Source organism: Mustela putorius, unplaced genomic scaffold (assembly GCF_011764305.1).
Source record: "Mustela putorius furo isolate JIRA1106 unplaced genomic scaffold, ASM1176430v1.1 tig00004007_pilon_pilon_pilon, whole genome shotgun sequence".
NCBI classification, from domain to species: Eukaryota; Metazoa; Chordata; class Mammalia; order Carnivora; family Mustelidae; genus Mustela; species Mustela putorius.
The window spans coordinates 12,533,302-12,559,518 of record NW_025422145.1 but is presented as its reverse complement, the minus strand read 5'-3'; the positions used below and the strand labels follow the sequence as shown (position 1 = coordinate 12,559,518).

Here is a 26,217-nt window from a genome sequence, read left to right as displayed (position 1 = left end):
ATTTACACAGCTACTGAAGAGAATTCTAGACCAAGTCATTCTTCAAAGGCCCCAGCACCCGCATTCTCTGGGGGATCTTCAAGACACAGGTGTAGGATAAGATGAAAGAAGCAGACGTAAGCCCTTGAAAATACACAAACACTGCGATCACTACTAATGACAACACTCGCTTCCTAGCATTCGCCCAGGCTTCCCAGTTCACGTACTGAGGCCCCATTCCCGCCTGTGGAGCGATCTGAGCCGGAGTGATCAGTCCCTTGCTGTTCGCTTCCCCACAAGGACAGGAGGCCGCCCTGAGTGCCGGGGCAGAGGGACCAATTCGCCGGTCAGGGCCAGTGAGCTCCCGCCGTGGAGTGCGAGGAGCCAGTGCACGGGGCTGTGGGAAGGGGAGCGTCTCTGCAGAAAAGCACTGGATGCATGAGGCTTCACCCTGCTCGGTCATTTCAAGTCCTGACTCCTCGGGGATCAGAAACCAGATACCGAAGACAGAATCAGGAGAATAAGGCAAACAGGGTCGCGGGAAGACTTCGGAGTGGACACGGAGACACTGTTGGGACAGCGGGCTGCCCGCACCGCAGCAGTCAGAGGCGCCTGAAAACGTTATTCCATGTCTGTGTCACCGGAGCAGCTTGTTTAAAACTGTCGAGTGTGGTTAAGAGAGTGACAAAGCCAGCAGCGCGGTGATTCTCCACTGCCCTCGAAGGAGCGGAGCGGTTGTGCGAGGAAGGACAGAAGAGTGACCGTGGACGCAGAGACTCCCGCTTCCTCGAAGGGACTCTGCCCAGGAAGACTGGATGGGGCCAGGAGTCAGTCGCTGACGCGGGGGTCCACGGCACACCCTGAGACACAGAGAAACCCAAAGACGCAAAGAGGGCCCCGCAAGGGCGGCTGATGGCTCTGAGTGGCTAGAGTGCGGGCAGGGACTGGGAGCCCGCAGCCGTCCAGGGCGCGCAGGCCTCTGCCCGCCACGTTCTCCTCCTGGGACAGACCAGGATCAGCCACGATCTGGGGGCCTTGCCTGAAGCCTGCACTTCAGACTCCTGTGAACCCTAACATACTCTCGTGAGCGACTAAATAAGCAATACCCTGATTTCCCATGTCACGACTTTAAGAATGGGGATATCTCCATAACACTGTTCTAAGTTTTTCTCAAAAAAAAAAAAAAAAAAAAAGCCCCAAACCAAACAATTAGAACCACCACCTCCCCCTCCCAAGAGCTTCCTATAAGAAAGAACCCTATAGCAGACTACATCTGGGAGCCCCACAGGACAGTCCACGGGGAACCTGAGGAGGGAGTCCCTTTGGTTACCAAACTTTCTCAGACTAGATACACCCAAGACATGTCCCACATCTTAAAAACGCACCTTTAAAAACACTTAACACTTAACACAGCGATGACCTGACAACTCCAGTCCCAGATGATGTCTGATGTCTCCCCTCCTCCCCAACTTTGTATGCTAGGACTTGTTCAGATGAAAATGGCAGCTAGACAGTACACCAGGAGTGACGGGGCCTCCTCTTTGGGGCACCGCCCAGGAACTACGTCCCCACCTCTGCCTCCTCACGTGTCCTTGTGCACAGCCCTCCTTCAACATGGCCTACAGGGACCCCCATCCCAGTCCACAGAAAGTTGACCTGACCTCTACCCCAACTCAAATCTGCACCTGTTCTTTTGTCAGTAAAATTTAAATAATTAAAAAAAACAAAAAACAAAACAAACCCCCCAGGACAAACAAACAAACAAAAAACCCAACAACAACAACAACAAACCCCCCAAAAAAGCCTTCTACCCATGAAAGCTGTTCTGGAAAACTACACAGTGAATATATATGTTTAACTGTTACGTCACTCCTATTAATTCAAATTATAAACAAGTAAAATGGCATAAACACTGGATTTTATTAGATCTAAATCAATCTTGACTATTTCTAAAACACAGCCTGATTTCAGAGATACTACAAATCTGAAAAAAGAGTGCATCTCAGAATCACGAAATACCCTAATAGCATGGTGAAATTTTTAACAAACTTAAATATTATCTGTAGAAAGTTAAGAAACTATAGAAAGTTTAGAAATCATAAACTGCTATGACATACATTTGAGAATTTGGGAAAATGTGCCAGTTTGCTTTGAAATATTATCCTGAGAATCTATAAGCCCTCAAAAACAACCCCACCTGCACCAGGGGCCTGGAGCCTCCCCTCTTCTAGAGCCCCCCAACACATCCCAGAGGATAATGACAGTTGGGAACCCTGAGGGAGACAACAGAGCATATCCACAGGCCTCTTCGTCCCGCAGACTGACCCGCATGTTCTGGGGACACTCTTCTGCCCTGGTGCCTGACTCACCATCTCCTCCTATTCATGTTCCCTGTCCCAATCCCATCGCCTGGATCCTCCTCCACCCATCTCCCCTGCAGCGCTCTCATTCCCTGTGGACCGGGACAGCAGATGCCCTGCTGCATGCCCACCTGTTTGCCTGATACCCCCTTACACGGACACCTCACAAGCATCTCAAAAGAAAACATGTGAAGTGCAATTACAAATGCACTCCCTCCCCCCGCTGCCGACCACCTCATTCTCCCTGCTCTCCGGTCTGTCCCTCCCCCAGCTCTGTACATGGTTCCCAGAGCTGGCTCCTGCTTGGCCCCCACATTCCAGTACACCGCTCTCCACTCAACCTTGAGAGTCCCCTTTCCCGCTGGCTGCCTGCTGGTCCCTATCCAAGCCAATGCTCTCCCAGTGCCCCCGGGTTTCTGAGGCTTCTGCTCATCTTTTGACCCTGCCCTGATATGTCCTTCCTTGGTTTGGCCCAAGGAGGTCCCTGTGTCAACCTCAGTCACTGCTTGCTCCTCAGACCTGCTAGGGCAGTTTATACTTTATGATTATTTGTTTTCCATCACCACCATCGAAATTTCATGAAAGGGGGTGAGCTCACTCAAACCTGTATCATGGGGCACGTGGGCCAGGAGACAGTGTTCACCAAATGGGGTGGATTAAAGGGATGGCCACATCCCCTTCCTTTCTCAACCTACCTGGGGATGCTGGAATCTTCCAATCTAGGAGAGGAGAAAAGCAAGTGCTCCATAATCAATGACTGAGTAGCTTAAAATCATTCCATGAAGAGCCTGACCAGGGCATCAGGTATTGCGGCACCAGAGCCCCGACCTGAACTGTTTGGTACCCCAGCTTAAGCTGGGTTTTAAAAGATTATTCCCCGAAGGGTGACCAAAAACAAAACAAAACACATGTAAGATCAAGGCTTCATATCCAAAACACTCAGTTTTTGCTACCTTCTCTCCCTCACTCTGGGGAAAAAACCAAAATCCACAGATTCCAAGGGGTCAGATATAATTTAGAAAATTTAAGGAAGGCTACAACACATGCTCAAGGAAGCAATGTAAACACAGGCGAGCATTCCCAATTCAGCTCAGGGCTGCTAAAACATGATACCAGGCATTATTTTTAAATTTTTTTGAAGATTTTATTTATTTATTTGACAGGCAGAGAGAGGGGGAAGTAGGCTCTCGAGGAGCTCAACCCCAGGACCCTGAGATCATGACCTGAGCCAAAGGCAGAGGCTTTAACCCACTGAGCCACCCAGGTGCCCTGATACCAGGCATTATTAAAAAGAGTTTTAGACTTTGCAAACAGGAGCTACATAGCCTTGAACAAATGAAAACCCCTCAAGCCCTCAACTTCTTTAGCTGTAAACTGGGACATATAGCAATGTCTTTTAAGAGGTTATAAAAATAAGGTAAACTGAGGGCATGAAAACTCAGGCATAAAACGTGCACTGGCTGTCCCATGTCTCTGCCAGTGCCCTCTGGTTCCCATCCCAAAAGCACCAAGGCTGCCGACTGGGCCACGCTCCCTCACAGACACACATGCTGGTAAAGTCAGCCCTGAGCGTGCCAGGTGAATGTCTGAGGACAGCATTCCTGCCTGCCCTCCAAAGATACCTTCTGGGGCTCTCTGTTAAAGTCTATGCATACCCCTGTGGGGCAGTGGTACCTAGGCAAAGAGTACAGCTCTACAGACCAAAACACTTCCTCAGTTTACCCTGATGATCCGATGAGGCTGTTGGGGGAGGAATGGAGTAAGAAAGAGCATCGTTGGAAGGGCAAGGAAAAGAAAAAGTTAGGGAGGGAGGGGGCTCGATGTCACACACACGGAGGACGGAGTGCTAGTGCTACTGCCTTCCCAGAGCAGGTGTTCTCTCACCTGGGGCAACTGTGGGGAGAGAGGAAGGGCTGTGAGCACCTGGCGGGTGAGGGGCACAATACACAGGAATGGCCCTCACGACAGACAAAGATCGAGCCCCAAATGTCAACAGTGCCTAGGGAGAAAGAAGACCTGACCCAGACCAAAGGGCTGTCCCCACTGTCCCCACCAGCCCTGGCACAGGTGAAGGGAAACGGAAGCCTCTCCCCAGTCCAGAATGACCCTGCCAGGCATTTGGTCCCATGAACAGAGGCAGGCAGGGGGACTGACGGCAAAGGGACTCTGCCAGCGAGCTGCGGGTCAAGCGGAGAGGGGGTGGAAATGGGCTGGGGAAGATCTGAAAAGAGAGAAGGGAGGAAAACATAAGGTAGGGTTTCCCACACTTGGAAACACAGATTGTCTGTACAGAAGCACCCACTCTCATCTGGCCGAGATGAGGGGACAATCACCTGCCCTCGAGTCCACCCAAGGAGACTGGAGAAGGAAGAGCAGAAGAGTGTGGGTGCCGGCTCCCAGCCTGCGGCCCCAGAGCTCAGAGGAGCTGCCCCAGGGAGCAGAGGCGTTGATTCAGGTTCAGGCTCCAACAGAATGTTATGGCAAGGACAGCAGCAAATCAAGGCAGGTTATGGGGAGACGATCAGAAGAAATAAAGTAGTAAAAACCTTAAATAGCTTGAGAACATACTTTACTACTTGAACCCCCCTCCTTTTTTTTTTTTTAAAAAGGAAGGATGTAACGAGGACAACACCTGATCAGGACACCTTGCTCTTACCCCATTTTCTGATTTGACCAAAAACTAAGAGTAAGCCACCCCCACCCCCCAACCCACTTCCAACAGCCTCACAACTGTAAGCACTGTCAATCTCTTAGTCGTGACAACCGTACCAGGGTCACATAAGATGCTAACCTGAGGAGAAGCCAAGTGACAGACACATAGAATTCTCTGTGTATCTTTACAGACAAAATAAAGAAAAAGTTTTTAAAAATCAAAAGACAAACCAAAGATGATGCTTTTCTGAACATAATCCCTGGCTTTCTTCTGGGCCTTTCGAAGCTGCCACTGCACAGCTATGTGGATGGCAAACTTGGGAGGGCAGGTCCCACCCGCAAGCCCAGACAAGGGGACAGTGGCCTTGACTGACCACCAAAGGCACATCAGATATTCAGTCCCTAAGTGTGCACTGTGAAGTCTGACAAAAGAACACACTTGCCCCTCAGGGTTTACAATTTTAGAAGATTCCATTTTGCAGGGCAAAAGGAGCTATTTTCCCATTACTATCTTGGTTCGTTAGGCTGGAAGGCTCTAAGACTAGCTCCTCTCTTACGGATGGGAAATCTCAGAAGAAGAAACACACATGAAACTCTCTATCAGGACGGATATGGGACGCCTAGGGGGCGCCACCTTTGGCTCGGGTCATGATCCCAGGGTTCTGGGATCCAACCCTGCATTGGGCTCCCTGCTCAGTGGGGAGCCTGCTTCTCCCTCTGCCTGCTGCTCCATCACTCTAACAAATAAGTAAATAAATTCTTAAAAAAAAAAAAAAAGGATGGACGGATACGACCCCCTCACCTCCCAGGCACACAACACCTATTCGTGTTCTCCGGACAGCGTCAGCACTAATAGGAAGAGCGAGAAGAGCCCAGCTGTCTGTAGCCGTGCGACTGCGTTAACACGCCCCCCCCTGCACAGAGGGAGCCGGGAGGACCGGCTGAGACACGACTGCCAGCTCAGCAAAGGAAAGCGCTCAGCGACACAGTGCTCCCCAGCAGTGTCTCTCTTCCCCTCACCCACGACACATGTCCAGCAGCCACGCTCCAGCACACCCACCAGAGACCACAGCCTGAGGGCCAAGGGCAACCTACCATGTTTGGCACGTTGGTGACTGAAGCATTCTTGATGTCCGTAGGGAAGGGAGGCAAACTGTTGACCATGCTCTGTTTGCTGGATAACTGGGGGTTCACTCCAGGGGCTCCCATCTGCTGCCCTCCAGTCTGACTGAAGGGTTGTCCGAACGGACTTGTGTTACCAGTCATTCCCATCTGAAACAGAGAACGGCAACATGAGCGGTCACAACACAGTCACGTACAAAAAGAAGGGCCTCAAAAATGCTCACTCTGACCCGCTGAAGCAAAAATCATTACTTCTTGTGAAACCCTCATCTTCATTCTAAATCGAAGGCTTATTCTCCAGGTTCCACTGGGATTATGAACAGAGCAAACTGCTCTAGTGGCTGCACACTAAGAAGACCCAGAAGCCGCTCCCGACAGCTCCACCTGCCCCTCCTGAACCATCGTCCCAAGAGCCAGCACCTCTCCACCCTCACCGCAGCCAGACTCCTCCTCCTCACACCCCCACGCCCCGACAGTGGCAGCAACACGTTAAGAAAATCATCTGGAAAACAAAAGCTTCCAGAATCACTGACAAAGGGAACTTCCTGGAGTTTAGTCCTGAACCACTCCGAGTAACTACTTTCTGTCAAGTTCCCTCATCAGACTGAAACTTTGTTTCCATTGGTTCAAAATCTGCAGTAGGCAGGATGACTCTGGGATTCACTCTAAAATAATCCCAGGAGGCAAGGAGGTAGTGGCAAGAGAAGGGCCTAGGGAAAAAGTGACTGGTGCAACTGGATGTATGTTCTTAACTCCTAACAGGTGTGACAGGTGTGTGTTTCTGTGGGGGGGGCTGTTATACTACTTTCTCTAATATAACAAGTCTCAGGGCTCCATAAAGTTGTTTTTTTTTCCCCCCCTTAAATTAGTGAAATAAAACCTACAGTAGCTAAAAGCAAGAGTAGGCAGGAGGAGCCCCTCTCTAGGCCTCCCTCAGCTCCTGCCCCTGGCCGGAGCCCTGTGTCAACACCCCGTCCCACCTGCCACTCTGGAGGGACCGGCTTCTCTGGTCGCCTGCCCCGGCTTTTCCTGCAAGTTCTAATATCCTACCTGTTGCCCAGTGCTCACTCTACCTTTCGGGTGTCTTGGTGAGATGTTTGGAAACGGAGAGGAAGGGGGTCCTCTGAGAAAGTGCCTCCTAGGGAAGAGGGCTCCCCACATCAAGAGACCGTGGCTCGGCTCTCCCGGCCGACCCTACACGGGGACCACTGCTGCGGGGCAACTTCCATTCCCTCCTCCTGTGCACCCTGATCTCGCCTATAAGACGACTGTCTTGAACAAGAAGAATCACATTATTTCCTTAAGCTCTAAGATTTTAGGTTGCAAACAGACCAACGCTCACCACAGCTGGCCTCTTTCAGCTGAAACGTCTGCATAAAAACACAAATAAAGACAAACTAGTGTAACCAAGAAGATCTTGCTCCTGAGCACATCCGTGTGTGCAGGTGGCTTCCAGGCCTGGCCCTCACCACTGACATTTTCACCATTTTGAAATTCCAGTTGCCACTTTTGCCCTACTTGATTTCCTTGAGTAAATGGAAACAAATTTAAATTCCACTAAACTTCAGGGACACCTGGGTGGCTCAGTTGGTTAAGCCGCTGCCTTCGGCTCAGGTCATGATCCCGGCGTCCTGGATTGAGTTCCACATTGGGCTCCTTGCTCAGTGGGAGCCTGTCTCTGTCTGCCTCTGCCTGCCACTCTGCCTGTGTTCACTCTGACAAATAAATAAATAAAATCCTTTATAAATAAATAAATAAACAAATAAATAAATAAATAGATAGATAAATTCCACTGAACTTCAAATTCAACCTGAGTAACTGAAACAAACACAAATTTTTCTCAAAAGACCAGTAATCAGGCTCAACTTTTCAGCTCAGCTGATTTAACCAAAGCAACAAGGTAGCTCAGGAAACTTAATGGGCATTTCTGATTCTTGACTAGGTTCTTTCAGTTGTTATCTGAAACTCTGAAGAAATGAAGCACGAACTCTTATTTTCAAAAAGTATTACCCCAAATTAACTCCATGTAGTAATTATTCCTCTCACAATTTGTGTTTTATTGAGTAAAATCAAACCCTGTTCTTAGTGACCCAAAAATTTGCAGGAAAAAAATCTAGTTAGGATTTCTACTTCCTGGATTTCATTTAAAATTTCTCTCCTTAGAACCATGTGTGCTAGAAGGCATGTGTACCATTCACACCTCCATGTGTACCATTCACACCTCCACGAACCGGCCCTCATGGTTCGCCAGGACTTCCTGAGCGCCCGCAAGAGCCATGCCTGGGTTTGAGCACGTGTAGATGCAACTTCCCCACCGTCATGCAGCACACCCTTTAGAGCCACCAATTTGACAAACAAGAAAATCAATGTTGTCGTAGAAGTTTCTAGCATCAACAAATCAAAGTGGGAAACAGCTAGAGGGTGGGAAGGAGAAGTAACTATTCTCCTACTCACACCAACTGTCCAAGGTTGCCACCCCTTTGGTGCAGAGGGAAGTAAAGAGGCCAATGAACTCACAAAGGACTTCTGTGAGTCTCAAAGTTCACCCAACTTGTTCTGAAAAACCCATTTCTAGAATTGTCTTGCCAGGGTGAAGATGAGGTGGGTAGGTGGTCTGGTCGGCTGCGTTACTACCTGCCTGGTGAGACTCTGGGCAAAGCACTTCCTAGCTGGCTGACCCAAGTGTTTCAGAGTGTTTGATGTACTCTGACAGAGCTCTCTCTCTTTCCTTTAAAGATTATTTATTATTTATTTGTCAGAGAGAGAGAAAGAGAGAGAGAGAGAGAAAGGACAGAGAGCACAAGCAGGGGGAGGAGCAGGCTCCCTCCTGAGCAAGGAGCCCATATGGGACTTGATCCCAGGATCCTGGGATCGTGACCCGAGCTGAAGGCAGATGCTTGCTTGACTAAGCCACTCCAGGTATCCCACTGTGACAGATTTCTTGTTACTTTTTCTTCTTGACCATCCAATCAACAATGAAGGAAACCATCTCAACATGGTTTTGATCCTCACAGGGCAAGAACCAAGGCAAAGTCAAAGTCAAAGATCACAGATGGCAAGTAAGCAATGTTCAGCTCAGGGGGGACCATACATTTAAAAAAAACAGGGAGGAAATGCCACTCCTCAGTCTCTGACAACAGAGGTGGAGCACAGTCCAGGCTGCCTGCGCAAAGTCAGGCTCTGCTCCCTCAGTTCACAGCCAGCTCCAGGCTAACCCTAACCAGTCAAAGCAAACAGGAAAACCAGTGGACAGTCCTGCAAAGGGCAGCCGCCACCCACCTACCCCATCTTGACAGAACCTGGCAGAACTAAAGGCTACTCTCCAGTCCTAGCCTGCAGTTTGGGCTAAAAGCTATTTGCTTCTAGAGATTGGTAGATTTCTGAATTCCTGTTTTATATATATTCTCCTTTGATCAGACTAACTACATGTGGTCCCGAGTCTAGGCTAACACACATTTTTAGCACCAACGCTCACAATGAAGTTGTAAAATCAAAATGTCAAATTCCAATAAACATCTACATACTTCCCAACAGTTAACAATTTTGTAAACTCGGCTTTACTTGCAACTAAAGTTCACCAGGATCCGGGTTAAGCTGCTAGAGAACTACCATAAAATTCAAAAGGCAGAACAGCAAAAATAGGCAACCGTTCAACTGATGGTGAAATTTATTAATGTACGAATCAATTAAAGCCTATGGAATTAATATCTATATCCTGCCTCATTCAGCAACAGCCCACACCTGTTAACTCTATTCTTTTGGAGCTCCTTTAAGGACTGAATTCAAGTTCAATCTCAAGAAATGGGAAAAGTGAACGAGTTAATAAGTACCTTAAGAAAGGCAAGCTCTCCTATAATGAAATCTAAATTAAATAATGCCTTATAGGTCTACTACATTTTCCCATGAAAAAAACATTCCTGTAGCCAGGTGGATCACCCTCTGGAAATCCCACTCATTCGGTCTGTGACTCACTTCAACGAGAGAGTAAGACGTGGAAATGGCCATCCCTGGACACAGGAATGCACCAACCAGATAAGAAGGGAGAGAAAATTGCTAGTGCCAGATCCAGAGGCCTACCCACCTCCCACTCCACAGGGATGTGGATTATTTATTAGCCAAAGCAGGACTCTAAAGCTTGAGATCTGAAAAGAAAATCTCTCTTTAGAGTTTAGTTCAAGAAACCTGAACAAGGTGCACTTGGGTGGCTCAGTAGGTTAAAGCCTCTGCCTTTGGCTCAGGTCACGATACCAGGGTCCTGGGATAGAACCTCGTGCCAGCTCTCTGCTCAGCAAGGGGTCTGCTTCTCCCTCTGCCTCCACAGCCCCCACCCCACCCCCACCCCCACTCAGAAAAAAAAGAGGAGAAACATGAACAATACCTATACTAGCCTTTATCACTGAAACAGGGTGTGAAGCAAATTGTGGTAACAGTACCTGGCCCGTCAGTCAAAACCTGCTATGGTCCTAAGCTGTCTGGCAAGCAGGTGAGTGACAGCCATCTACAGAAGGACAGGAAAGACATGCACTACAGGTATACTGTGGAAAGTACAAGACACTGTATGAGTCTATAGCATTATTCGTCGTAACAACAGTTACTGTGTTCTTGGGCCCTAGCATGTAGTAGGTGCTCACTTAGCATCTGGGGAAGGAACCAAATAAATGAACCCTCTAAGAGACAGCTGCTCAGAGCAGCAGAGACCCCAGCATCAGCCCTTAAGGCAGATGCAACTAAAGAACTGGGGGCCAGTCCCTGCTGGTTGGAGGGGCACTGGGAAAGGCAGCAGGGACAGTGTCCCTTCTACCTTTTCAATAGCCATCACAGTAGACAGGAGGACAGAGCAGACAGGCAGCCGGCTGGCCATGCTGAATTCCAGCACGAGACCACACTCTCTGGAGCTGGTCTCACAGAAGCATTTGAGCTCCGTGTGATACCGTGTCATACACAGGAGCCATGCCCGGCTGGAAAGCAGGGCCTCTGTGCTACACCTACTGGGCCAGCAAAGCCCTGGCTTTGGGGCAAGGAAGGCTCTAGGCCATGCCCACCATCCACCCCCCACCACCCCCCACCTGGCCCAGGGCTTCCCACTGGTGCAAGGAAACACTGCTCTATCGGCCTGGGGGGTCGCCAGTGGCCGCAAACAACCCCTCTGCTGACCTTCGCATGTGGGACAAATATTTTCATTTTCTATTTGTGTCATGATATGACAACTATCAACATATAGCACTAAAAACACAAGCTCTGGTCTCCCCTCAAAACAGCAAGATTCTCTCCACTACACTAAGCCTAAGAACATCTTTATGTTCACCTAATCAAATAAGCTACTAAACTAAAAAAGTACCAACTAGGGGGGTTTAAAGTTAAGTAACATTGACAGTAGATATTTCCTCCCAAAGTAGGTTTCTACAACAGTGGCGAGCCAGGGACCCATGTTCTTGCTCCCTGGCATCCCCTGAAGGTAAAGGATGCCTGCCCTCGGGGAAGGAACTCCTCACTGCCTGGTCCTCTCCATTCTCAGGGAAGGGCAAGCTCTCCCCACGCCTGCCACATACCGGCCTTTGCCAGAAGACAGTCTCCAATCCAAAGACGTCAACCGCTCATGGAAACAACCGCCCTCACCAGTGAACTCTCCCCAGTTTTCATCTCCAAACACCCTCTTTTCAACATACACTCTCAGGAAGGATCAGCTCATAACCATGTAGGAGCTAAAAGCCTGATGGGACGATGCAGTGGGACCAGCTAAGAATATGTGGGACAGGAGAGACAGCAGACGCGGGACAGGCGCGGAGGAAAGACGCTTCCACTGCGTGATGTCACTCAGAGGCAGCCAGGCCTTCGGAAAGGTTTTAAGTGGCAACAAACGCGGAGTTTGATGTGGTTTCGACGAGACCACTAAACACATTCTTTTTCTAAAGCTGAATTCTTCGGCAGTTTTCCTCGCACCCTGACATACTCTTAAAACCACACCACGCAGCGCAGCAATCAGAGGAAGTACTGCTATGGGGGGCATTACTGACGGTGCTTAGGAAACACACGGAAACGGAACAGAGTATGACCCTACTAGGAACAAAGGGATGGGTTAGAATTTTCTTTTCTTTTCTAAGATTTTATTTATTTATTTGAGACAGGGAGAGGGAGAGAGAGAACACTAGTAGGGTAAGGCAGAGAGGGAGAAGCAGACTCCCCACTGAGCAGGGAGCCCGACTCAACTCAGGGCTCCATCCCAGGACTCCAGGATTATGGTCTGAGCCGAAGGCAATCACTCAACCAACTGAGCTACCTAGGCGTCCCAGGTTACAATTTTCAACTGCGAGGGCTTCAAAGAAATCTGGTTAAAACTTACCCTTTGTGGATGAGGACCGGCGGGGCAGGGGGCGAAAGCTGAGAAATACAGCAAATCAGCTGGAGAACTGACCCTGGTGCTCTCCACCACCTGGGTGCTTAGGCAGAACCACGTTTCCCCCAGCTACACTTGGCCCGGCACACGCATGGCACGTGATACTGTTGGACAAGAAGGCTCAGTCCGCAAAGACCAGCCAGCATGGGCCAAAAAGGCAACCCCACGCCTGTTTTTGAAAAAACAAAACAAACTAAAGTTTTATTGGAACACAGACACAAACAGGATTTCATTTGGACAAGCAGCAGGCTAAAGTTAGGTGTATGAACTCAGGATATTTACCTGGTTTGAGGGGAGCTCTCTGCTAAGGGTGAGCTCTGTGATCTCAGGCAATTTAATTACACCTCTCTTTGCCTTGGCTGTACTGTCTCTGATGCAGACACAACAGCGCCTCCTCTTAGAGTTGAGAGAAGATTAAACAAACCCAAAACATAAACCATGAGGAGGATGTCCTACTCTCGGGGCTGGCTAGGACGTTCTTATCACTTCACTTTTGGGGAGGAACAGTTTCACGTTAGATGGGATTTCTTTCAGAAGTTGCTTAGGGTAATAACAAAATAAATGAATGTTTTTCAGAGAGTGTGTGATAGTGGGAAGTGACTCAGACAGTTTAGGATCAGAGAGAAGGGCCAGCTGGAGACAATGGCATTGGATTAGGAAACATTTTCAGAGAAACATAGTAAGTTTGTGATAAACCCCATCGCGGGCATTTATCAGTTGTAGCGGTACTTGTAATGGGCCACTGTCTTCAAGCTGTCCTAGTAAACAACACACATTTCCAGTTCCCACTTCAGGTTGTTTTCTAGACTTTGTTCCTTACTCAGAATGTTCATTTCAAACTTAATATATAGCATAAGCAATAACAATGTAACACCAGCACACCCCAGGCCTAAACTTCCTGGGGTAGAATTTAAACCAAAACACGAAAGAATATGCCTACAAAGAAAAGAAACTGATGGGACTCCCGCCTGTAAGCTGGCCATGACACAACACCAGTGTTCCATCCTGACATGGCTTCGACCCAGCCCGACACGTTCACTGGCCCGAAGGGTCCAGCCTGTTTCTTCACATGCTGGCAAATACAGGAAGCCAAAGACTCACAAGAGAGGGCGTGGAAAGACAATGCAATTTCATACAACAAAAACTTGCCAAATAATTTAAAAGCCAGAAGAATTCGTTCTTTTCAATGATATAAAGAACCAGAACTAACCCAGAGTATGGCCATATCATTTGTAAAGCCCAAAGCATTTTCTCTTGGCAATCTACCGTGGCTGGGAAAAAGCCAAGAAAAGCAGTGTTCATGGAAAGACATGGCTGCATGCAGTTGTCTGCTATCACCCGCTTGCTCTTGGAATCCTTCCAGTACCTCAACTTGGCAAATAAAGAGTAAGCAGAAATATGCAACACATCGCAACGCCCGAGACATCGCCTGGCCTGTGTAGAGTTACCTGGAGCAAGAGAACTGGGCACAGGAGCGGCCCGACCCACCTCCTGGACTCGACTCTTACAGCGCTGCCAACCTGGAAATTATTCACTGAAATCTATAGCCCTCAACTCTGGACACTTCCCTTAGACCAATAAATCACAACTGGAAGATCAGTAAGAGTATTTAGTGACGCTCATGGTATTTCACTTGGATGATACATGACCAGAATGTGACTTAGAAACAACAATGGAAACTGCTAAAAGGAAGGTGATGGGACAGCAAATCACTGCCAAGGTTTTTGTGGCCTGAGGCCTCATCTTTATTCATCCAGAATTCACTCTAGGAGCTTCTAGCAACAAAACTAGTACCTTAACAGAGTTGGGGGTACTTCGGCATGTCACAGCAGTTAGATACCCCAGCTCTCCAGGATGTGGCCCCTGACAGCTCACTGGCAAAAGCACCAGGCCAAGGTCAGTGGGACACGGTCGGCAATCGTGGCTCTGCACTCATCCGCTGTGTGACAAACCTCTTGCCCCTCTTAAGTCTTAGTTCTCCTTGGATATACAACATGGAGCAGTCAGATGACCACTAGGTGATCCTGAAAATTCCTTCTAAGCCTAAATCTGATGACATTTTTTGGTTTTAAACAATTAGCGCTTGAATCGCTATGAGGTCCACACTCCTGGAAAGCCCAGCTGCTCACAGTGGGTGAAAACTGGAGACTCGGAGCTGAGCCAAGTGCCAGGACCTGTGAGGATCCAGAACACTGAGGACCTCTCTGCCACCCACACTGCAGAGGGCCCAGGCCTTCCACAGCTCTGCACCCTCAGTAGGTCACCATCCCACAGCAGATCATAGGTACAACAATTCCAGGTGGGACAATAAAACTGCTATCAATTCCTTCCCCCGGTGCTCCCAAGTCCAAATATCTTCTACAGGTAGAGAAGCAGCCTCCTTAGGATTGAGTACTCCCTGAAAGCAAATTAAAGCCCACAGGAACCGTGGAGAGAAGAAAAAGAAGAAGATGATAAAAGAGTAAGAGGGAGGGACACCTGGGTGGCTCAGTTGGTTAAGCAGCTGCCTTCAGCTCAGGTCATGATCCCAGCGTCCTGGGATCGAGTCCCACATCGGGCTCCTTGCTCAGCAGGGAGCCTGCTTCTCCCTCTGCCTCTGCCTGCCATTCTGTCTGCCTGTGCTCGCTCTCTCCCCCTCTCTCTCTCTGATAAAGAAATAAAATAAAATAAAATAAAATAAAATAAAATAAAAAAGAGTAAGAGGGAAAAGGGGAAAAAAGAAAAACATTTTATTTTACGAAGAGTGAATCCTGATGAAGATGAGTTTACACTGCAGCTCTGCTGTGGCACAATGGAAGAGACCCAGGCTCTCAGTGGCCCACTCAGTGACCCAAGCCACTAGCCCAAGCCCTCTGCAGGGAGCATGCAGGCATTTCCGGTCCCACAAAAAGGGAGGCACTGGCACTGAGGGAGCGCAGAGGAACAAGAAACAAGGCAATGTGCACAAGGGGAAGGGCAGGTGAAGGCGGGACTGAACCCACGAAGAAGGCTTTGGGGAAGTGAGCCCATGATTACTATATTAACAGAGAAAGAAAGCGGAGGAAAATTCAGAACATTATGTTCTTCTTCTACCTTGGGGCAGGAAAACAGATTAAGTGCTTCAAACAGCCAGGGTGGAACACAAGCCCCAGGACACAGGCACAATGACCCAAACCTGGGGCTTCCAGGGGCCTCCTCCTACCCAGCCTCTCAGGCCTCGGCTGCAAGACGACATGAGGGGATAGAGTAAGGTGCTGCCCAGCTCAGGCAATTCCATAAATCTCAAACCACGAAACACACTCAAAGACAAAGCACTGTTTCACACACGTGACTCCACTTCTAACCAAACACTGAGCTACGAGAATGCTAACGAAGTCCGCTCAGTGCAGCCCCACATCTCCATCATGCCCACTGGGGATTCCGGTGAGGAGGTGAGCAGGCCTCAGAGGATGCCCAGAGTCATCCTCATGCGCCACACTCTGTACCCGCGGTCACAAGTGAGGTACTGGATAGCACGTGGAAGAGTGTGAAGGCTATGGAAGGCAGTCAAGGCACAAGTAGAACTTCTTTTACTATAAAAACTCATTACTGACGAAGGGAAAATGTCCCTTGAGCATTAACTGTTAATGAAAGGCTACAAAAAATATAACCCCTACAATCAGATGTGTGCACACACACACACACACACACAGCAAGAACAACACATTTTCTTTTTTTTCTTCTTAGAGAGCTCTACGTCCAACATGGGGCTCAAACTTACGACCCTGAGGATGAGGAGTCACAGACCCGCCAGGTGTCCTGAACACCAACATATTTAATAGTGGTAACTCTACAGAGTTTACAAGCAATTTTTAAAAGTTTTCTCTTAAATATTTTCTATATTATTCAAATTCTCTACACAAGGGATTATTTCATCATAAGGAGTAAAGTTGTTTTTTAAAGTTATCCTCTACTCAGAATGCCTGGGTGGGTGGCTCAGTCAATTAAGCATCTGCCTTCGGCTCGGGTCATGATCCCAGGGTCCCAAGATCAAGTCCCACGTGGGGCTGCTTAGCAGGGAGCCTGCATGTCCCTCTGCCTCTGCCCCTCCTCCTGCTTCTGCTCAGGGGCTCTCTCTCACACACACACAAATAAATAAATAAATAAACAAAATCTTAAAAAAAAAACTATCCTTTACTCAAATATTCTGACTGCCCACAGTGATCACATGACCCACTGTTTGGCTACCCATCTGTATTTGAAATATTAATTTAAGCTGTCATCAGACACTGATAAAACTAGGTAGATCAAACTGATTATGACTGCCAGAGATTACTCTTGGATGGTAATTTAATCAATTTCACCCTGGTTGTAACATGGCTAAGTTGTCACACTCTACTCTAATGGATTCTAGATGTGGCCAGAAAAAGCCTAACAACACTTAGCCACTCAGTCATGCCCTACCACTCTCTGCAAAGAACACTGAAGAGAGGAAAATACAGTCAACAGCCATCAGGATATAAAAAGCTGCACACCCGCTCTACTGGTCAGGTTCAAACCTGGGAAACTGCACACTGGGTTCCTGGTACAACAAAGGCACAATTACCCTATTATTTGTACTTCGGTTCGTAACTCAGGCCATCAAGGCTACTGCTCCATTCGAACCCCCGTGGAACCCGAGCTCTGGAGAGCAACGGGCAGGAGACTGGATCACGAGGGATTGACCAGAATGTCTTTGGCTCCCAGGTTCAGACAGCAAGGTGCGTTTGTAAGTAGAAAGTACTTGTTTGAGGAGGAAGTGATCCAGCAGCTATCCTGTCCGCCCACCTCTCACTAAAGCCCACCTGCCTCCGACCTCAGCTCTGAGCAGTGATGGTCTTTGGGATGATCTTTGGGACAGTGGTCTGAAAGGCTGCAGCAACATGCATGCTTACTGACCGTGGGGTGATGCTTCGTAAGCATCTACCAGGAGGGAAACACTCTGGGGCGGTGGCGGTGCCCAGCATGCAGGACCGTGTCCTCCTGAGCCCAAGGAGAGACACAAGCTACAGGGGAATCAGACATGCAAGATAAGTGGCTGGCACGGACACAGAGTGCTAAGTGCAGTCTGAAGTGGGCAAAAGGGTCCTGGCCCAGGAGACATATGGCTCAAGAGGTCACACGTGAGCTGGGCTGAACAGTAACAGTGACTTCCAACTGTGGGAACTACTTCTGCATCCTCACCGCCCAGCGGAACACAGAAGACCCGCCAGGAAGGGGTCTGCGAACACACTAGGCCTAGAGAAGTTTTCATTCCTGCAGTTTCCAAGTCTACCTCTACTCACATATCCACAACAACAGGACGAGATGAGCAGCCATCTGGCCAGGAGTCAACCGAGAGGTCTCAGGTATTCATAGAATAAAGACTGCAGAGAGCAGGGCTAAGCTGGGTATGAATGCCGACGGCCGCTCGGCAGAAGCAGCACAGTCTCAGAGCACCACTCCCCACCCGAACAGCCAGGGAGGAACGCGGATGCGATCTCTCCCATCAGACCCTCACAGACTCGATCCCAGAGCAACAGCCCGGCATCTCCAGGACACTCCCACCCCCACACACCTTTCCTTCAATGAACCCACACGCGACACAGCCACACCCTGCCACCTTCCAGCACAAATGTCACGCAGGCCAGCGCTTCGCATTCCACAGTCAATCTCCAGACATAATGTGCCATGTTATGAGGGGAGAAAGGATGCCCTGTAACCTCCCTTGGTCTGTCCCTTATCTCGGTGGCCCGTCAGCCCAGCTGCTCGCCACTGAGACCACACAGTCTTGGAAGCCGAGTGCACAGGGTTGCTCGGACTTCCTGTCTCTGACTTACATGGGATAGCACACAGGAAGCTGATCTGGAAACCGCAAAGCACTGTGCAATCTGGAGGTGGCTTTAAGATCTCCTTCCAGAACTAGAGCACAGAAAATCTCTAACATCAGACAGGATTCTTTACAGTGAATACATTTTCTGTAATACTGAAAAACAGGCATGTACCCTAATGTAACAATTCACAAAGTCAGTAATTTCAAGACTGTGTTTGAAATTGGCATTTCCTAGTATTATCAATCTACTGTCCTGTTCTAGGATTTAAGATGGCTTGTTTTCCAGTTCATTCTTCATACACTTGGCAGAAAAACACGAACTGAATAATACGGCTCGTTACTGAGGGTATCAAGTTTCCACTGAGTAGATAACAGAGCAACCACTGCAACAAGGTTACCTCAGATTACGCGCCATTTTCAAAAGCCACAAACCACAGTGCCACATTCCCATCCTCAAATATGTAATAATATGCACAGGTGTACATATATAGAACTATGGCCTGGAATTACAATCCACTGATAATTACTTACATCTTCTGAATAGACGATGTCATCAATGTTCAATTTAGAGCTCTGATGAGGTGCTGCTTCCAGCACTATGCACACTCGCCTCATTAGAACATCCAGGAAAGGTACGTATTCCTCAACAGACATCTGCCCCCACAAAAGGGAATCTCTGCCTACACAGAATGCATTTTATCAAGCAAATCAAAGATGATCAAAGATGCATGGGGGAAAACTCCATTTGTAACTGAATCCATTCCTTCCCCTTCCCTGCTTGCCTATTTTGTAATCTGCCTTTAATTACTTTTCATTGGAAGTACAATTAACATACAATGTTACAGTATGTTTCAGGTGTACAACAAATTGATTCAACGATTCTATACATTTCTCTATGCCCAAAGCGGGAAGTGTGGTCACTACCTGCGACTACACAACATGATTGCGGTACTGCTGTCTGTGCTCCCTATGCTGCGCTTCTCATCTCCACGACTTATTTCATAACTGGATGCTTGTACGCTTAATCCCCTTCATTTCCGTCACCTGGCCCATCTACTAACCTCTCCTCTGGCAATCAGCAGTTTATTCTCTGTATTTAAGAGTCTAATTTTGTTTGTTCGTTAGGGTTTTTTTTTCTAAATCATATGGTATTTGTCTTACTCTGACTTTCTTTACTTAGCATAATACCCTCTAGGTCCATCCATGTTGTTGTAAATGGCAAGATCTCCTTTTTTTTATGGAGGAGTGATATTCCACTTAAAACGTACACACACACATACAACCACCATATATATATATATTTTACCCATTCATCTACTGATGAATACTTGGGTTGCATCTGAGTGAATACATCTTTATTTTAAAAACCTCTGGTTTGAGGTCCAGCCACACCCACTATCTGAACCCCTGGTAGGAGGCAGTTTTCTGGTTATATGGCCCTTCAAAGGTTTGCATAAGCAATACAGAAAAATTGCAGTAGAAAAAATACAAGGTAGAATTTAAAATGAACAGAAGTTAATAATAAAGGAATCAAATCTGTATGTATTCATTTTTAATAATACCAAATATTTAAGATTTTATTTTTAGGGTCACCTGGGTGGCTCAGTGGGTTAAAGCCTCTGCCTATGCCTCAGGTCATGATCCCAGGGTCCTGGGATCAAGCCCCGCATCGGGCTCTCTGCTTAGTGGGGAGCCTGCTTCCCCCTCTCTCTCTACCTGCCTCTCTGCCTACTTGTGATCTCTATCTGTCAAATAAATAAATAAAAACTTTAAAAAAATTTTTATTTTTAAATAATCTTTACAACCAACATGGGACTTGAACTCAAAAGCCTGAGATCGAGAGTCACACACTCCACCCACTGAGCCCGCCAGATGCCCCAAGACATTTAGATCTTTAAACTGTTAAATTTCATTTATTTTAACATACTAAGAAGAAGAGACAAATCTCCCACCCAGAAGCATTCCAAATAAATTATACAGACACTCCAGCATAAGGGAGGTAGGCACACCCCTCAACCCTGAAGTGTGGACCATGCCCAGTGACTTCCTTCAAAAGAGGGCAGGAAGGAAGGGGGAAGAAGGAAGAAGGCTACAGAGAAGACATTTGGTGGACATGACCTCAGCCAGGTGACCAAGGGCAACGCCAACCATTATGATGAGCCATGCTGACAGTATGTGCGCTTGATGTGATAAAAATGGCACTTTGTCTCTACCATCTTCCTTCAGTAGCCCCCAAAGTCCATAACCTCAGTCTTATCATGGGAAAACATCAGAAAAACCCCAGTACAGGAGCACTCTAAGTATACCTGACCAGTCCTCTTCAAAACTGTCAAGGTCATTAAAAACAAGTCAAGTCTGAAAAACTGTCACAGCCAAGAGCAGTAAGCCTAAGAAGACATAATGTGGTATTCTGGATGGGATCCTAACTGAAACAAAAAGAGGACATTAGTGGATAATTAAGGAAATCTGTACAGATTTCAGTTAATAATAGTAATATATCAATACTGGTTCACTAATTGTGACAAGTATACCATATTCATCCAAGATTTTAATAATGTGGAAACTGTGTAATTGGTAAGCAGGGGGAGAAGGTATGAGGATCTTCTGTGATAATAATTTTTATTTAAATCTAAAACTGTTCTTAAAAAAACAAAAGTGGGGCGCCTGGGTGGCTCAGTGGGTTAAGCCGCTGCCTTCGGCCTGGGTCATGATCTCAGGGTCCTGGGATCGAGTCCCACATCAGGTTCTCTGCTCCACGGGGAGCCTGCTTCCTCCTCTCTCTCTCTCTCTGCCTGCCTCTCTGTCTACTTGTGATCTCTCTGCGTCAAATGAATAAATAAAATCTTAAAAAAAAAAAAAAGCGTACTTTATTTAAGACTTATTCATTTGAGAGACAGAAAGAGAGAGAAGCAGACTTCCCCACTAAGCAGGGAGCCTGATGCCAGGCTCGATCCCAGGACTATGAGGATCATGACCTGAGCTGAAGCAAATGCTTAACTATCCAAGCCACCTAAACGCCCCAAAAGCATACTTTTAAAAACAAGGGAAAAGGGGCGCCTGGATGGCTCAGTGGGTTAAGCCTCTGCCTTTGGCTCAGGTCATGATCTCAGGGTCCTGGGATCAGGCCCCACATCAGGCTCTCTGCTCAGTGGGGAGCCTGCTTCCCCCCTTTTCTCTACCTGCCTCTCTGCCTACTTGTGATCTCTGTCAAATAAATAAATAAATAAAATCTTTAAAAAAAAAAAACATGAAAATAATCTGACAAATACCAACTGTATTAATTCTAATGGAAACACAGGTATTGCTGACTTTATTCTGTGTTCTTTTGTGTTTTGAAAATTTAAAAAACCCTGAAAGTCACAATTCATACCTCCCTTTGCTACAGTAATATTGTTAAAAAAGAAAAAAACTTAAGAGGCAAGATCACTTTTAAAAATCATGTGTAAAGAAATTATAACTGTGCTGGCCTCTTGCACATAGGTAAGCAAACATGCTCACCAGTCAGAAAAGGTGACTTCTTCACAGGTCTTGCAAAACCTGCTTGGGTGAGTTGGTAATTTCAGACTGAGAGCCACAGCCCAATCAGAACACAGACAAGGCTCACAGTATGTGTGGGTGTGTTTCTAGAAAAGTGTAAGCAGAAAATCCATTCAGGATGAAAAATGCTCCTAGTAAGCTAAGACTTTTTCTCCAAGTTATTTGTTCTATACATTTTACAGATGGGGAAACCTGCCACATACACAGAAAACTGGGTGGCACTTTCCCACCAATTCTGAATCTTGCTGTCTTACAGACAAAATGGTGTAGCCAAGTAACTGCAGACTTCAGCATCAGACATGGACAGGTTGTACATCAGTATCTGCTACTTTCTAGCACGTGTCATCTGGAATAATTTCCTGGGAGGCAAGAAAGTAGCTCAGAATATTTTATTCCATGTGTCCAACAGATAAGGCACCCACCTCACCAGCTATCAAGCACAAGATGAAGTGAGATCATGCCACAAACTCCCCAGCACAGCGCCCAGTACAATGGGCACGCAAGAACGGTCACTCCTCACCTGTTCCTCTCATACCATAACTTAGGAAGAGTAAACACAGTAACTGTTACCTTATCATACCAAAATGTTACATTATAGGCATTTTATAATTCTGAAAAATGCCAGAAGTATTATACAGTAATCAACATAAAAACCCTAAATGTTTTAACTTGGTGACAGATGGACAGCAAATTACTGTCTACAGTAAATGTGATTCTTTCCAAAATACTGCAGAAACATTTTTGGAGAAGTGGATCCTTGAAGTCATGCTTTGGACCCACTTACTGAAGGAATGTTAGGTTTAGCACATCCAAACTCTCCAAACTGAACAAAGAAGGAAATAAAAGACACCCTCTGAAGTAAATGTATCTAGTCACCAGTGGACAACCATTCTATATTCTCATGTTTGTTTATTTGTTTCTTTTGAAGTAGGTTCTGCACTCAGCATGGAGTCCCACGCTGGGCTTGAACTCACAACCCTGAGATCAAGACCTGAGCTGAGATCAAGAGTCAGATGCATAACCTACTGAGCCAATCAGAAGCCCCCATTCCACATTCTAACGTATGCTCACATCAAGTTGGAGAGGTCTCCCAGTACCACGGCCCCTTGTAGAGCTGGTAACAGAAGCAGACTCAGTGCCCCATACCCAAGACCTCCAAATTAGAATCTGCATCTTAACAAGATCCCCGATGATCCTGAAGTCCTCAAGGTTTAGGAAGCACTGCCCAAACCTATGCTGAAGTCTGACAGGTTGGTTCCTGGCCAGGTTTGAGAATGGTTCCTAAAATGTTTGTACTGATGGAAATGCATCACAGAGTAATATGAGAACAGAGGCTTCACAAAGATCCCGAGCTTGAATACCAAGCCACCATTCTAAGTAAAACATCTGATTTTGAGCTCCAAAGTTTTCACCTACTGAGTAGTTACAGGGTAATATTAAAGCTCAGGCACAATTATGTTTTCAAACTTCCTGGTAATCTGCAGCTGTCTCTTGCTATACCAGGGTAAGCCTGTCCCTTCAGCCTATCTCTGAGGCTGCATGCCTGCTACAGTAGAGGCTGGCCTGAGAGTCAGCGTCACAGCTTCAGAGCCCCCCAACCCCAGACATGTCATTTGTTCATTCAAGTCAGGCAAGTTCCCAATCAAGAAACAACCGGCAACAAATAATTAAATGCAGAGCCCACAGGCAACAGAGAGTAGGCCCAGGGAAGAGTCCGAGCAGAGGCCAGTCGGTACAGGAGTGCAGCAGGGTTGAAGCTGAAGGCAGTGCAAGGGCCCTGGACACCTTAGTGAGTGAATGTGGGTTCTGAACGCGAATGCTTTGGTCTGCATGACTACCAGGGAACCATGCACTGAACAGATACCAGAGGCAGCACAGTGCTGAAGACATGGACATTCTTACTGGCCAGAAGCTCACGACTTTGCTCAATGTCCCAGATATTGAGTTAAAACACCCCACAAAAGACCATGCAGGGCTCCTCAAGACCTGCCTTAAGAAAGTTTAAAAACAAGTCTTGAAAGGATCATACTAGTCTGTGAGCCCAACATCTTCTAGAACAAACCCAACATTCTCTAGAGGAAGACAAGAAAACTTATCTCCAACAACATCTTCACAATGTCTGCTACAAAGTCAAAAATTACTGAACATATATAGATAGGTAGGAAAATGTAACCCACAATCAGAAGTTACACACACACACACACACACACACACACACTCTACCACAAATGAAAAATCAGCCTTCAAAAGAAGGACAAGAAAGGAAGAGAAAAAAGGATCAAAATACAGAAGGGACAAATAGTATCTCTTTTTTACAAAGAGTAAAGAGATAGCGTAAAGAGATAGCAAGATGGGGACCTAAATCCAACTCTACCAACATTCACTGTAAATAACTAAATACTCCAAGACTAAGATTGTCAGAATAAATTAAAAACAGGTTCCAACCATATGCTCTTTACAAGAGATGAACTTTATTATTTTATTTTTACTGATTTATTTTGTTTAGAGAGAAGCAGGCTCCATGCCCAGGGCGGAGCCTGATACAGAGCTCCACCCCAGGACCCTGCGATAATTATCTGAACCAAAATCAAGAGTCAGACACTCAACCCACTAAGCCACTGAGGCACCCCTTATTTATTTTATTTTATTTTTTAAAAAGATTTTATTTATTTATTTGACACAGAGAGAGATTACAAGTAGGCAGAAAAGCAGGCAGAGAGAGAGGAGGAAGCAGGCTCCCCGCTGAGCAGAGAGCCCAATGTGGGGCTCGATCCCAGGACCCTGAGATCATGACCCGAGCCAAAGGCAGAGGCTTTAACCCACTGAGCCACCCAGGTGCCCCTATTTTTTTTATTTTAAAGATTTTATTTTTAAGTAACCTCTATACCTAACATGGAGCTCAAACTCAATCTCAAGAGTCACAGGCTCCACCACCAGGCCAGCCAGCCAAACCACACACTTTATAAGACACAAGAAGGTAAAAAAATATGCCTTGCAAATATTAATCATAAAAAAGGAGTGGCTATGTTAATGAGACAAGTAGATTTCAAGACAAAGGATACTAACAGAAATAAAGAGGGACATTTAGAATGATAAAAGGCTCAATTCATCAGCTAGACAGAATAATCCAAAATGTATATTCATCTAATAAAAAGGCTTTAAAACACAGGAAATAAACAGATTTTATTCTGACTGAAGGAAAAATAGACAAATCTGTAATAACAACTGGATATTTTAATAGTCTCTCAGTAGCTGATAAAACCAAAAAGAGTCCGTAAGAATCCAGCTGATGGGGGCACAAGCCAGCCATTGCAGAACACCCTACCCCAAGATGAGGGATGCACGTTCCCCCAGACCACACGCAGAACATTCACAAGGCCCACTATATACTGGACCATAAAACAGGTCTCGGCAAACGTCAGAGGACAAAAATCATACTGAGTATGTTTTCTGACCATTAAATGAATGAGAAATGAGCAACCAAATAATATCTGCAAAATTCCCAAATATTTGAAAATTAAGCAACCTGCTTCCACATAAAAACACGAATCAAAAAAGAAATCACAAGTAAAATACTATGAACTAAATGGCAATGAAAACAAAACATCACAATTTACGGGATGCAGTATGGAGCAATCCTTTGGATGAAATTTACTGCTCAAATGTTAATTATTGTTAAAATTTGAAATCAGTGATCTAAGCGCCTACCCCAAGAAGCTAACAAGAGCAAAATAAACCCAAATTAATTGGAAAGAAATTAACAAAAATGGCATTAATGATACGAAAAACAAGAGAGGTGATAAATCAAAAATGGATTATTTGAAAAACTAAAGCTCACAAACCCTACCCAGTGTGAGCAGGGAGAGACAAGAGAGAAGCAGAAACTATAAATACATGATTGAAGGGGGGGGGTACTGACCATTAATTACAGATTCTAAGATATTAGAAGGAAATTAGGGTAATATTATGAGCACATTTATGGCAAATGAACTTAGATTAAATGGATAACCCCCTTGAAAAATAAACTCCCAGTACAAAAGAAGCACAAAGAAATGAAAATTTTGAAGAGCCTGTACCCACAAAATGAACTGAATAATAATAAAAAATCTTCCCATCAGGGGCGCCTGGATGGCTCAGTGTGTTAAAGCCCCTGCCTTTGGCTCAGGGAGCCTGGCATCAGGTTCTCTGCTCAGCAGGGAGCCTGCTTCCCCGGCCCCTCACCACCGGCCCCTCACCACCTCACCACCGCCTGCCTCTCTGCCTACTTGTGATCTCTGTCAAATAAATAAATAAAATATTAAAAAAAAAAATCTTCCCACCAGAAACACTCCAGATGGCTTCACTGATGTATTTTATGAACACTT

General features: G+C 46.5%; 1 protein-coding gene across 2 annotated transcripts in view; it reads right to left on the bottom strand.

The window, feature by feature from the left end:
- LOC101681230 (CREB binding protein) overlaps positions 1-26,217 on the bottom strand; it is a 124,966-nt gene that overhangs the window by 62,666 nt on the left and 36,083 nt on the right. For both annotated transcript variants that reach the window (XM_004750536.2, XM_004750537.2), the window contains exon 3: positions 6,087-6,263. In XM_004750536.2, coding sequence (XP_004750593.1) covers positions 6,087-6,263 — 177 coding nt within the window. The remainder of the gene's footprint in view (positions 1-6,086; positions 6,264-26,217) is intronic.